The 14,949-nt window shown below is 40.1% G+C and overlaps 1 protein-coding gene across 2 annotated transcripts in view; it reads right to left on the reverse strand.

Annotated features, from left to right (window-relative positions):
• Nucleotides 1–14,949, reverse strand: part of rgl1 (ral guanine nucleotide dissociation stimulator-like 1) — a 38,518-nt gene that overhangs the window by 14,107 nt on the left and 9,462 nt on the right. The window contains exon 1 of one of the 2 annotated variants that reach the window (XM_030132574.1): nucleotides 2,009–2,254. The exons of the other annotated variant lie outside the window; for it this stretch is intronic. Coding sequence (XP_029988434.1) covers nucleotides 2,009–2,053 — 45 coding nt within the window. The 5' untranslated portion in view covers nucleotides 2,054–2,254. Of the gene's footprint in view, nucleotides 1–2,008; nucleotides 2,255–14,949 lie in introns of those variants that run through there. 2 annotated transcript variants of the gene reach the window in all.

A 14,949-nucleotide genomic window follows, 5' to 3' on the forward strand; every position in this document is an offset into this window, starting at 1 on the left:
CTCAACTCAGAGCTACACTCCTTTTTTTTTTTTTTTGGCTAGAGGAGAAAAAACTGGAGATAAGAGCCAGAATGGATGAGTTCTCCCCAATAGTCTCCAAACAGAACAAGAGCTTTGCATGACTTTTCCCCCTCTGTTGCTGTTGATGCATCTTTGCTTGCTTGTCTGCACGTTCTCCAGAGTTAATTACACAAGCCAAAGAGCTCGATTATGAATCTGTGCCTCAAGAGGACGACCACACTCAAATCGACTCCCAAGACTAAATGGGATTGTGTTCAGCTCGCAGGCAGGAGCACATATGCAACGTGTCTGTCTTCACTCGTAAATCACTGACAAATAGCAGATAAACAAACAGAAGGAGCCGAGTGAAATCAAAATACAAAGCTCCTGCTCGGGGGATCTGCTGAGACATCAACATATGGAGACAAAAACAGAGACAAGGAGAGACATCGAGCGAGGCAATGGCCAAATATAAACACCACGCATGCAGCTTCATGGCCAAGTAGCTCAGCGGCCAAGATCACTCTCATTTTTGTTCCTACTTTCATTCACGCAGCTCAGTGTCCCCAACGCTTTGGCCAAACAGAAGGGGTGCCAGAAAAGGGGGTCAGAGGTCACAACCACAGTTAACAGACTCAGTGGTTGTGAGTTGGACTGCAAGCAGAGTCAGAAACACATAAAAGAGCAGAAAAAAAACCATGATAGAGACAGAAAAGCAGAAGGAAGACGGACTATACTGGCTCTGACAATCCAGCAAGTGATGATAGGTTATATGCTGAATGTGCGTCTTTAGTCTTTTGTTATGGTCAGTACCCTATATACTGTACGTCCCTGTCTCCCTGCCTCCATTTCTACCGCTGGCTGTCGGCTGGCTGGCTGGCGCAGAGACAGATAAATACATCAGTGCATGAGTCATGCAGTCCACACACTCCCAAAACAATAGCAGGAGGTCTCTATGGTGGACGGGCCAGGCTGCTGAGTTCACAGTCTGCACACATAGCCTGCTTTTTGTCAGCCAGAGAGCAAGAGATGTTTTTTAGAGCTGGGTTTAAAAAAAAAAAAAGAAAAGAAAAAAAGAAAAGAAAAGAAAAGAAAAAAAACCCTTTGCTCTCTTTGGGGTTTAAGCTGAGACAAAGTTCCATGATCTTGGATGAAAATGGAAACCAAAACAGTCTGTCATAGTGATATTTCTATTCACTGGAGGAAAATGGATACAGCACATAAGGGTATATCTTCCTCAAGCCCATCAGAGACATTACAGAGTGGATAAGGATGACTTTGCAGGGAGCAGTATATCAAAAGACTCTGGGTGAGGGGTAAACAGGAGATGAGTTGTTTACTTTGCACTAACTTGAGTCTCTGTGAGGAAGATGTTCAGCAAAGTGCAGAGGGAGGACATGGAGACAGCACAGAGGCAAACACAGCACTCTCTCTGCTCAAACACACTTCATCTGCCCATCAGCTGTGTGTGAAACAATACTCTTAAGATAACAATAAGTAAAGTCTAGTGTGTTTTTCCTCGCCTTCAACGCAGCTGGGACCCGCGGAGAGACAGTAATGGCCCCGGGGCCTCGCCAATTGTTCCCCTCTGCTCCACTGCGGGGCCCCCAGACAAAAGTTTTCATATTCATTTTAAGGGAGGGGAAAGCTAGCGGATCGGGTTCATATTATGGCGGAGTCAATAGGGGATTTCTTATTTTACCCCCCCTTCTCTTTATCCACGTTTCCAAACTTTGCGCGACATCTTTACGCACGGGTAATGTAGGTTAAACGGGATTTAACGCGACAACAGACGGGTGTAAAAACAATCAAAACTCAATGTTGAAGTGTCCCCCCACCGTATCCCAATCTCCCCCCCCCCTCCTCCTCCTCTTTATCCTCTACTTTCCCAAGCCCACATACAAACACCCCCCTCCTTTCTCTTTCGCTCCCTCCATGACTCCAAAACCGCAAACTCAACAACAGAGCGCAGGATGGAAAACGCTGTGCGCTTTTTGTTTTGCTTTACCATTTTAGTTTTCCAGGCGAATTTCATGGTGAGCGTTTCTCTCATGATCCGGCGGCAGCATCAGACAACTCGGGAATAATCCTCAGATTGAAGGAAGATGATGTGTTCCCAAATGAGATGTCTTGTTTTTAATCCCAGATCGTCGCTAAAGAAAAGTGAGTTTTTTTTTTTCCGTCACCACACGCAGTTCTTCTCCAGACTCCAAATCCTCCTCCTCTGTCTGTCAGCAGGCTTTCCACTCTTCTACTGAATGACCGAACTCCTCCTACTTCCACTCACAACAGCCCCACTGAAAACTCCTCCTCCTCCTCCTCTTTTTGTCCGACTTCCATCCGCCTGATGACAACAATGTGCGCGCACAGACGCACAGTTGTGATATTTGCGCAATACGTCAATAAACGGGAATAAAAGTCTCTCTTCTTATGAAATTCACAGAGTAGAGAAATACTGCAGATTTAAAGAGAAAAATATATTCTTATGCATCTATTAGTTTCATCAAAATACTGAAAAGTCAACCTAATGAAAAGTTTTCAAGTGTTTTTCTTCTGTTATCAGTTAAAGAAATGGGCCAGGATCTATTAGTTTTTATGTTGGGTTGAGGTTGTCATTCATGTCAACACCATTTTCACTGTTTCTACTCTTCTGCTCTGTGTGGCAGAGAAAAAAACAGAACCTTCAAACCATTTCCCAAACTGTCTGCACTTTAATAACACTTGTTTGTGTTTTAAGTCATTGTTCTGTGTGCTGTGGTTTTGTTTCTGCACTTTGTCTTCTCTTTGTTCTGTATATGCTGCAACCAATAGTTTCTGATTCCTATACTGAAAATGCACATAATTTGGTCTAGTTCCTGATTTTTGTTGCACTGAAATGAATGAAATGGGTATATGTGAATGACAGGCCTATGCACAGTCCAGGGGATACTTAATACTATAATATACATGCATAAGTAGGAATACAAACTGACACATGCCAAATACTGAATGTATAATAAATGTCACTGGACTAAGTAGAAGAATCAGTCCAAACACTTTAAACATTAGTTGTTGTGAGGTTTTTCCATAAAAAGTTAACTAACAAATACAGAAGTTCATAGGTACATACATGTAATATGTAAGTCTGTCCAAGGTCCAATGAGTAAAGTGGATTCAGAGGATCTAATAAGAGATGTGGAATAAAATACTACTAATAATTTCATTTGCGTATGATCACCTGAAATATCTATACCTAACTGTGTTTCTCAAACATCTGTCTCTTCTGTTCTGTTCCCAAAATATAGATCCATAAGGAAATAAAAAAAAAAAGTCCAGGTCCCAAAGAGACTTGGATTTGGATTTTGAGCTGAAAACTTTTGGGAATCACTGTCTTAGAATTTGTCATTTAAGCCTCAAAGACCTAGAACAATTTTTTTTGTTGTGACTTCCACGTGAATTTTTCTGTCAGTCAGGTTATCCAATGTTTAATGCAAATAAATAGACTAAAATTAAATTATATTACAATTAAAACAAGCAACTAGTATAATATTTACAGAATAGTCATAATAAAAGACAGAAATTTGATTGGTGTTTCTGCTCCTTTTCCTTCAAAATATGGACATTTTGCTGACATGTAAAAGCAGATTTTCTTTCTTTTTCTTTTATTTTCTCATTGAAATAAATAAACTAGACTAAATACCCATTGTAACTCAGGTTGAAGCAGTTGTCTGCATAAAGCTTTCAGTCTATTGAATATATAGCCTGATGGCAGGTGATTAAATATATATATAATGTGATTATTGTTAAATGTTTACATAACATTATAAAACTCTATGCATGAATAAACAGCTGAAATTGAAGGTTAATGATAATTACTGACTTTTATGAAAAATATTCTAACTGTGGACACTTTTAGAGATGTCTTATTGTTTTATCAGTTTTTTAGTGCATATGAGCAGAATTTCGTAGGTCATTAAAGTGCTTTTTGGATAACACTGGAGCCCCTGCTATAGGTGTCACCTGTTCATCATCTCTATCCATATCCATGTACATACAGATCAGTGTTTCATTTGATGTGTGTGGTTGTGATGTGCTGTGGGCTGTATCCATCTTGTGTGTGAAGCAGCTGTGTCCTCGCGGTCTCTGCGTGGGACAATACAAGGAAGGCTGCGGATGCCGTCACCACTACTGTGCATTGTCAGTGGCAGGAGAGGAGAATGGGCCGAGTGTGTGAGAAAGGGCAGCGCTGCTCGGCCGTGGATGTGCCTCTACACGTACTCAAACTGCCCACTTGTGTGAATAAACTGGAAGATATGAATCAAGAATCCACTTTGAGAGGGGTCTTTTTGTACAAAGTTTGGACCGTAAACATATATCTAACGTGAGCAAGCGCTGACCAGTACATTTACAAGTGTAATGAGTCAACAGATGGAGTCAGAAGACAGTGAGAACCCTGTGATGCCAGTTGTTATCCGGTTTTCGATGACTAGATCTGCTGAAGCTCCGTTTTCAATTATAGTGCTTGACGTATAATATGCCTGCCCAGTCCTGTGGCGCCCATAACACCAACATGCAACCCCAGCGTCACACATAGCGTCACTGGTTGTCACCCACCTCACTGTCTAGCAGGGAGCACCCACACACACTCACATGGTACCCACTTTGACATCATGACCCCCCTCCCAGACCTGCTTAGAAGGCCAGGAAAGCCCACTACATGTCTCCAGCGCTGACCCTCTGTATGTAACACTCTGTGTGGTTGTGTGGGTTTATCTGCCTGTTGTCTGTTTTGGTTGTGTATCTGGCCAGGCTCCAGTTCCCATGATCTGCCCCAGCGCTCACTGGGGTCCCCACAGCTCTGGGAAACCCAAAGGGGCAGTGGGAAGGTTGTGATCCCAGACGACCTCCAGCTCGGCCCCGGGGGGTTTGGAGCGTCGCTCTCACAGTGGGACTGATGTCATATCTCAGTGCAAACAAGACGTCCTACCAATGTGGCAGGTGCTGCTCCGTCTGATGGACGACGGGGATCAAAACCAGACATTTATTCTCTTATAGTCGTCATAATCTCAGGTTCAGCTCCATATAGGCTTTCATCTTAACCCATGAAGACCCAGTGTTACTTTTGTGGTAGCTTCCAAATGATTTTTTTCTCTATATTTAAACTTTCTTAAGTGATTTAGCACCATTTATTGTATATTATCTTCTTTATTTTGTGTTTTTTCAGTGAAAATTAGCTATTTTCCCGTAACTAATTTACTGAGCATGTAGATGTTCATAAAAGTTCAGATTAAAGTTGAGGGTTATTATATCAAAAACAGGGAAAATTGAAGAAAAAGTTACTTTTTTAGTTAAATATATCATTAACCGAATATAAAAACAAGCATCCACATCCACTGTCATTGATCCAACTCCGTGGGTTTTAAAGGTGAATAAATGTTGTAGAAGATGACAGTGTTTCCACGTTCACTACGGAACTTCTGAACGTCCAAATGAGTCATATCTGATGACCATGAAAAGATGACAAACTGTATTTTACACCAATTATTTACATGTATTGATAGGATTAGTGGATCGACAGGTATTTAACAGTTTAGATCAGTAGGTGCTTTTGGTCACAACTAGATGTTTGGGTCTTTATGGGTTAAATGTCAGAGCTTTAGTTAGGTCATAAGTTCACGTTTGGCTAAGTTGCGCGTTCTTTAGGGTAAATCCATGTAAGTCACAGTTCTCCTAAAACACATGGAACTTAATCTACAATTCTTTCAAGCTGTAAACACCGCAAAGCTGAGAGCACGTTCTTCAAATGGTAGTGCTCTCAACTGCTTATACATTACTGGTTCCATTAGCTAAACATCACAAACCATAATGCCATCTACCAAAAAACAGATCATTTCTAAAACTATAAACATTATTCCACAGTTTCACACATGAATCAGATTTGTTGAACTTTAGTTTCAGAACTCTAAACACACATCCCTTCATTTATCACTGGCTGCACATTGTGCTCATTTAAAAAGCGCTCAAGTCATCACAGCTCAGCCACAATTCACACACAATCTACCACATGAAAACACCAGGAGTCACCAAAAACCAGAACCTTAGGATGAGCAGATATAGGGACCATAGGTCAGCTTCCTGGGTTTGGATCCATGAATTAGTGAGGAGGAGGATGAGTATCATATTCTATGCTCTTTATCAGGTACAGGACATTTAATTTTGTTCCCAATTTCAGTTTATTTTTCTTGAATCAGAATTAGAATCAGATTTATTTCCATCATTTAAAAAGCACATTTAAAAACATTATTATTATCATTATTATTATCAGATGTAGAAGTAGTAGTATTTCAATAAAAGCCAGCCAGGTAAAAAAAAAAAAAAAACCTTTTGGAATATGTATACGTTTTTTACGTTTTCACAATCAGCATTATTTTATTCCAGTAGTAAGTTTTTTATCGCAGTGTTTTCAGTGAATCCCACCAGTGTGAGACGGTTGTGTAATGTTCACATCCAATGGATAACTTTGCTTTGGATGCATCCGATTAAGATTTGGGAAGATGAGCATGTAAATAGAGTTTGGAAACTGCAACAGAAATTTCAGGAAATGGATCTAAAAATGTTCTCCTAAGTGTTCTTTATTCCATTTACAGTATTAATAATTAGCAGAAAGAACAATACCTTCTGCATTATTATGGGGTAGTGCACAGCTTGTCCATATGTTCTTACAACCTAAACCATGCAAGTCTCTGCTGGAATTTGCAGCATCAGAACATTTGCATCCTGTAAACACTGAACAGTGGGACAGATGTAAAAGCCATTGTTACATTGGTAATATTCAGAATATTTTTGCAGGCTGATACCATCGTCAGAGGTTTGCTTTCTCTTGGAAAACTGTGACGTAGTAGGAAAGCCCTTGATGAAAGCAAAGCCGTTTTGATAATGGGTTCCTGCTATTATTGAACTTCCCAATGTGCTCTTCACTCTTTTCCACAAGCTCTGAACAGGGAACTAGAGAGAGAAGGGGACAAAAACAGGAGGAGCGCCGCTCACACTGTTATTGCACCACTGTGGGGAAAAACACACATTCCAGGAAATCTCCCACTTCCTGCCTCCAGCCTCCTGACTCCAGCAAGGCTGCTGTCCTCATACCTGAGGAGAGGAGAGGAGAGGAGAGGAGAGGAGAGGGGAGGAGAGGAGAGGAGAGGCGAGGGGAGGGGAGGGGAGGAGGAAAGGAGAGGTGAGGGGAGGGGAGGGGAGGGGAGGGGAGGGGAGGGGAGGGGAGGGGAGGGGAGGGGAGGGGAGGAGAGGCGAGGAGAGGTGAGGGGAGGGGAGGGGAGGGGAGGAGGAAAGGAGAGGGGAGGAGAGGCGAGGGGAGGGGAGGGGAGGAAGAGAGGGGAGGGGAGGAAAGGAAAGAAGAGGAGAGGAGAGGAGAGGAGAGGAGAGGAGAGGAGAGGAGAGGAGAGGAGAGGCGAGGGGAGGGGAGGGGAGGGGAGGAGGAAAGGAGAGGGGAGGGGAGGGGAGGGGAGGGGAGGAGAGGCGAGGAGAGGTGAGGGGAGGGGAGGGGAGGAGGAAAGGAGAGGGGAGGAGAGGCGAGGGGAGGGGAGGGGAGGAAGAGAGGGGAGGGGAGGAAAGGAAAGAAGAGGAGAGGAGAGGAGAGGAGAGGAGAGGAGAGGAGAGGAGAGGAGAGGAGAGGAGAGGAGAGGAGAGGAGAGGAGAGGAGAGGAGAGGAGAGGAGAGGAGAGGAGAGGAGGACAAACTAAAACTAGGGGATTCCTGATGTGAACACAACCACCACAGATCACTGATACTGAAAATACAACATGACACAATAACAAACACACACATGCACTTTCACTTCCACAGCAGAAGAGAAATTTAAAGAGAGCAAACAATCCATCTGGAAAATTTCAGACAGTTCATCTGACTTTGTCTTTAAAAGATATTCATTCTAATATCAAACTAGATACAACCCATAAGAAGCTGAGACGGTGGTTTGCATCATACCTAGTAGACCAACAAGATTATTTTATTTATTTTAAAAGAAAGGCAAAAACGTCTCGGTTTAAGAACATCAGTATTTTAAGTTGCAGACTGCAGTAACCTAAACACACAACCCAACCTCACCATCTGCAGAAAACATATATTTGTTTAGTCCTTTTTATTTTTTTTTTGTTTTAGTGCATATTAACTCATACCTTCAGGTCCATCTGTAGAGAAAAATGGTTCATTTCAATGCAACAAAAACACAGTTAATTCTCAAGTGATCTGACACATTATATTCTGATCTGATCGTCCTACATCTTACTGAAAGCAACTTAAAAACTGCATTATACTGATTGTAATAAACACAACATACTTAAATGTTGGCATTTTTTCTTTTATTTTCCAGGCCTATTGGCTTTTTTTGTTTGTTTGTTTATTGGATTATAAAAGATAATTTGGTTCTATTTAATAACATCTGGCTTCTCTCTAGGGCTGTTTCTGGACAATACTGTGTTTACAATCCAAGATAAGAAGACCAGAGAAAACAGAGGATGCTCCTTAGATTAACATGAAAGGCATTATCTCTGTAAGTGTGAGTAACTGTGAAAGGGAGAAGAGAAGACAGAGTTCACAGAACAGACAGAAACCGACAGAATCCACACTGGCAGACGGACAAACGTGATGCAACACCCAAAATGTTGCTTCCAGTCAAACAGTTATTTCAGACAGGAAAAGAGGAAAGTCCTGATGTCCTCCTCATTGGAAATAAATAAAAAAAGTCGACTTATCATCTCATGCAGTGAGAGGAGTATCAGCAGTGACTGGAGCCAAACTCTCCAGACGAACATCAGAGCATAAATCTCAGACCGTCTTCTCTTGCTGCCAAAACGTGTGTAAAATATACACTGTGTGTTCTTGTTTTTTTGACTCCAGAACTTGCACGCTCGGCTTCTTTCATGTCAGATGTGTATGTGTGCATAGGGTTGAATGTACTTAGAACATTTACATTTCTCTGTGTGTTTGTGTGTGGTTAGTAGGTTTGTGATTCCAGAGCATACTGGCCAGTAGAGGGCAGAGTTCATACAACCACTGTGTTTATCCAGAGTCAGCAGAGGCCACACCAGACCAGAGCATAATACATAGGCTTGGATTTATTGAGGGGGGTCACAATGATCTTCTATAGCTTGATAATGTTAGAAAAAAGATGCAAAACCAGAGTTAAATAGAAACATATTCTGTATGTGGACATGTTCAACCATCAGTGAAGACTAATGACCAAAGACACATGTGGGTTTGTAAGGTCTTCCATCATAAACACCCACACAGCTGCGTTTTCCCCTTGTTCTTCTCTGTTCTTTGGTCAACTGAACCCTTTGTTTAATCATCTGCCTCTCTCATTTCTTATGTCATGTCTCTGCTCTCTTCAGAACTATTGTCCTCTCTGTTGTCGAGCCCCTTCTCTGGTTCTCTCTCTCTGGATAGGTGACATCATTGTAGTTTCCAGTAAAGCTTAGACCCCTCCTCCTCCTCCTCCTCCTCCTCCTCCTTCTCCTCCTCCTCCACCATCCTCTTCCACACACGACCCTCCAAGCTGATTCTGACTGAATGTTTTTGTTCAACTTTTTCCACATTTAACACCAAGCAGAGATTTTTGCCCTAAATGAAGCCTGTTTGTTTTTGGTATCACAGACTCCATATGGGCTCAGTCAGCCTGCAGCGGTTATAAGTGAGGATAATCCTCTGCAGAGCTATGACGGCTCAGACAGCACAATATGACGGCCGCTTGAGGTGCTTTCAGGTGCCCCCATATTTAGAAGAGTTACGATAACCTAGCAAAATCCCGGCAAAACCCCTCCTTCGTCGGCCCCAGACCTAGTCAGCCCCTGGAACCTAAGCCCTTTTAAGCCTTGAATGACTGAGTCTGAACTGGCTGGGTTGTCTGTCTGACCCCCCACTAATGAGAGGTGGACCATCTGTTGGCCAGCAGATACATGCTATACTCTGAGTTATCACATAAGTAACAAAAACAACACAGTCAATAAAGCCAGTGGCGCAGCAGGGACACAGTCACAGCAGGAATGTGCAAAGTCACAGTCAGTACCGCAGAACTTCTGACACGTAATTCTGTCGTTTTGGGTTTTATCTACATAATGGAAAATTAAAAAAAAAACAAAAACAAAAGTATAAGCAATTACTTCAGTCAAAATGTGAAGTCGTTTAATGTGTGTTAGCAGACTCTGATTTTAGGTTTGGACTGGACATAATTACAGACTTATTTGATACTGCATTTACTCAAACAGTGGCAGGGGTCTTTATTTGTAATTTCCTCTATTTAATAAGTAGAAATGGTCTATTTGGTACTGAACTTTTTTTTAATTTGATATTGTTATTTCCAGCTCAGCTCCTTCAGTAAGTCTAAAATTCATTGTGTACAAAAAAAGTGTTACAATTGAATTGACTCGAATCAGTGTGTAAAATAAAGCGTATGTTTTGTGCTCAGCAGTATGAGTGTATTTGACTCCAAAAATAACAATGCATAAGAATGAATGTTGCTGCTAATCATTGACATATATCAGGCTGTAATAATTCCCAACAATATATTGTCATCTGAAAACATGGTTGCATCATGACAAAAACCTGGCATTTAAAGGGTTATAATCTTAATGAACACTAAAGAATATTTGATATGAATAATTAGGTCAGATGTAGGTGAAAATATAGTTCAGTGAAAGTAGAAATAATACACTGTTGCCCATTAAGTTGGAATAGTTTACTTTTCGGACATATTTCTATTTTTATTCCTTTTTATACACATCAGTAATGACCTTTATTTATTACGGTCTAGTTTTTTTTTTTTTTTTTTTTTAAGCTTGCTCTTAAAAAGTACATTTTTGTGCCCAGCAGTACAAGTGTGCCTAATATTAGACATGGCCCTGAGAGTTCATAGTGGATTTACTGTGTATGTTTTGACTTCCTGTGGTGTTTGTTAGTTAGCTAAGTGTTGAAAACAGCAGGAACATATAGTTGAATGTATTGAATTAAACTTGTTGAAGGGTACATTGTCATTAACCGTCACATTATGTGGCAGGCACCAGAACTTTATCTGTATTATTTTCTAACAGCCTCTGCTTGAGAACTAGATTGTATTTACTCTTCATTTGATCATTTATTATGTATATTTCTTTAATTATCATATTGATAATATATTGTCTAGTGCAAATTGCTGTGGTAATTTTGTGTCTTACTAGAATGTTTTAATATGTGTATATTCAGAGCTATATATACATATATGTTTGTGTATTTAGAGCTTTATATATGTATATATTTGTCTTTTTCTCTTATATTGATAATTTCTTTCTTGCTACTTTTTATTATACTTCAATGGAGCAACTGTAACACCCAATAATTTCCCCCTGGAATGAATAGAGTATCCTGATTCTGATTTACTAACTTGGATTTTGCTAATTTTTACCTCCAGTACTGCTGTAGATTTTATAAGCCAATGAGATGTCAGTAGATCAAAACATGATCTATCAGTCTCACAGTCTTATAAAATGGATTTTACCATATGAATGAGCTGTTTTTGCACCAGGTCTTGTAATAATTAAAGTGTATTTCTACTCAGATTTTCTTGAATGCTTAGTAATGCTCTCAACTTTGATTTCTCTCAAGCATTTTTATTATTTCAAATCACGTTTCTACAGGCTTTAACGCCATCACACAGTGTCACTTTGTGTTTGTAGTAAAATTATGCTCAGTGCACTGTAAGAAAAACAAATGTACCAGTAAGTAAATTAATGGTTTCTTCCATCTCACTTGTAGCAGTTATTTTTATTCTGATTGATAATGCGCAGCCATCTGCCGTGCTCAGCTCAAGTGAGAAATATGTGCGTTATAGGAAATGAAACTGCGTAAGCGATGCACAAAACAACACACATCCGAGTAACGACGAAAAAGAGGCAGTTGCTATATTTTAGAACTGGAACAAGCAGAAACATGTCTGCTGGCATGAACACTGACTAAATTCACCTACACAGTATATATAATATGAGCTATTCACTCTGCAGAAACAATATGGATGCATCAGAGAGGTTAGTGTATGTAAAAAATACATCCTGCTAAACAAATACAGGATGTCTTTCCTGTTCTAAAGTTACTTTATTATCCTTGTTCTTTTTGACCTTAGAGTTAATATAGTTACTAATCTGCTGACATACACAATGTGTAAGTGCTGACCGCTTAGATTCATCATCAGCAGCCCCAAGCTTTGCACACTAATACCACACACACGCACACACACACACACACACACACACACACACACACACACACACACACACACACACACACACACATACACACATACAAAAACACACAGTCTTTCTCTTCTTGCCCTCCAACACACTTACATACACACTTCTGCACTAATACCTACACATCACAATGGCAGCTTGATCCCAGTCATGCGTCCTGTTTAACCCACTCAGGTCTAAGGGTATTTTCTCGGCTTTTCTATACTTCCTCAAATTCACTTTTTGAAGGTACTTGAAAATAACACAGTACCCAAGTGTCTTACATCAACAGATTTAGGACAACCTCAAGTTTATGTGGACTGATACCCATTTTTGTCCAAGAACACCAGAGAAATTGATATTTTAGCCCAAATGATAAAAATATGAAGTCCAGTTTGTGAAGATTTTCACATCTTCACTCGTGTGGATGAATAGCTTAGGTGGTTGAAATAGGTTTACCAAAGTCTAAGCTTCACAAAAGTAATGGAATATAGGAATAAAACAATAGGTAAGCGTAGAAAACATGTTCATTCATTCATTTTTTGAACTGCTTAATCCTCAAGAGGGTCATGGGGGTGCTGGAGCCTATCCCAGCTGCCAGTGGGTGAAGGTGGAGAACACCCTGGACGTGTCACCAGCTCATCACAGGACTGATATATACAGACCAACAACCATTCACACTTGCAGGTGATTTAGACTGACAGTTGGCATATTAAGGAGCCTGTCTTTGGACCTGGAGCAGGTCTCTCCAGGATTTCTACAGTGGTTGGAGGTCCAAAACATGTCTAAATTTAAATGCTGTAATAATGTTTTTTGAACGTAAATATGGTCGTTCATACTATTTTTACCAAATGTCTCTAATTTTAGATAAACGAGGCTGAAAAATGATTTCATTTTGCATTTTAAACTTCTTGAGATATGTGCAAATGAGAACGGAGCATTTCAAGGAACATTTTTTTCCTCCAAACTAAATATTTACTATGCACACATTTACAATATTTCCATGACATTTATTCTATTTTTTTTTTTTTTTTTAAATTATTATTATCATTATTCATTTCGTGCAGCAAAATAATTCCTGTGCAAGATGACGACACGTGCTCTGTTATTGGGCCTCTAACTCCAGCTGTGAATCATCTGCAATGTTAAACGTGGTATAACTGCCATTCGCTGAAGGATTTGAACCAGTTTTCCTCGTTTTGAAATAGCAAAACTATTAATAAAAACATGCCTCAGAAGGTTAATACTGATAGTCCTGCCGGAGCGGGAAAAGGACCACTCACACATACACTGTCACAGAGCTGATAAACCAACGCAAAGCACAAAAACAATCAACGACACAGCAATGCACATACTGTCTCCTGCCTTTCACCAGTGCACAACCCACCAGTAAACACACACACACACACACACACACACACACGTGCCATCCACCAAAAAAGCACACACCCATGTCCATATGGTGTGATGAGTTTCTGCCCCAGTTGATGCTGTTCCCGTGGTGATGTGATGGCCAACATGTTGGAGTGACAGGGACAATGGCCGCAGTATTGACGTTTCACACCACCTCTATTATGTTACCGTAATTAGGCCAAAGATCTCTGTGTGAAACCACAGAGCTGCAGGCGACCAGACAAATTTACAATCTGTGTGTGACCCAAGTCTGTAAACACCAGGCGACTAAATAGAAGAATAACGGAGTCGGAAGAAAAGAGAAGTCTGGACACTTGTGAATTGTGCAATGGGAGACAACAGAAGGACAGTAGATGAATGAACTGAAGAGATTACTGTACATTTACTTTTGTCTGGTATTGTCAGTGGTTATTGGGTTAATCAGGAGTCACAGTTCCTCTATGGTCTTTCCTCAGCATTTCTAGATCTACCACTCAACAAGAAAGAGCCAAATATTCTTAAATAAAACCAAACTGTCCTGTATTAAGCAACATTTACTTCGCCAGATTTATCAAACAGAGTAAGGTTAAATCTCTTAAGTATAGAAGACCTTAAAATGTAAAAAAAAAAAAAAAAAAAAAAAAACTTTAAGCATGTTGTGTTTATTACAATGAATGAACAGTTATTTCAGAGAAAATTAATAAAAATCCAAAGTCCCACCCCTTCCACTTGCACATAAAATATTTGAATGGTTGTCAATGGTGAGAGAAAAATAATTTGCTACTATTCATACATTTAATGTTTGTCAGTGTAAAAGATGATTTTACAAATCAAGAAAGTCAAGGTTCATGACAAACATATTAAAAAAAAACATGTAGTTTTGTGTTTAACAGCTCAATGGACTGCGTCTCTCAAACAAACGGCTGCTGCCTTGGCATATTCTACCTCTGACTTGATTAAAATTATAAACTAAGTATTAAAATTGATGAATCTGAACATATTCTGAACGATTACAATGACGTTGCCTCCATGACTTTTAGGTGTGTAGTCTGTGTGTTTCTGTATTTCCACAGCCTAATACTTCAACCGTTTTACCACAAACTCCAATTCTCTTGACTTGTAAAAGGATCTTTTTAAATGGGCAAACATCGTATGCGTAAATGATGCATGATTAAAATTGGATCAGAAAATCTCTTGTCTGTCTCCACTGACTGCAATATTTTTTTTTTCTGAATCCTGTGAGGAACAGCGGGAAAAGATCTGTATATTCTAAAAAACTGTGCAAGTGGCATCACTCTTGAAGCAA

This window comes from Sphaeramia orbicularis, chromosome 4, assembly GCF_902148855.1.
Source record: "Sphaeramia orbicularis chromosome 4, fSphaOr1.1, whole genome shotgun sequence".
In the NCBI taxonomy this organism is placed as follows: domain Eukaryota; kingdom Metazoa; phylum Chordata; class Actinopteri; order Kurtiformes; family Apogonidae; genus Sphaeramia; species Sphaeramia orbicularis.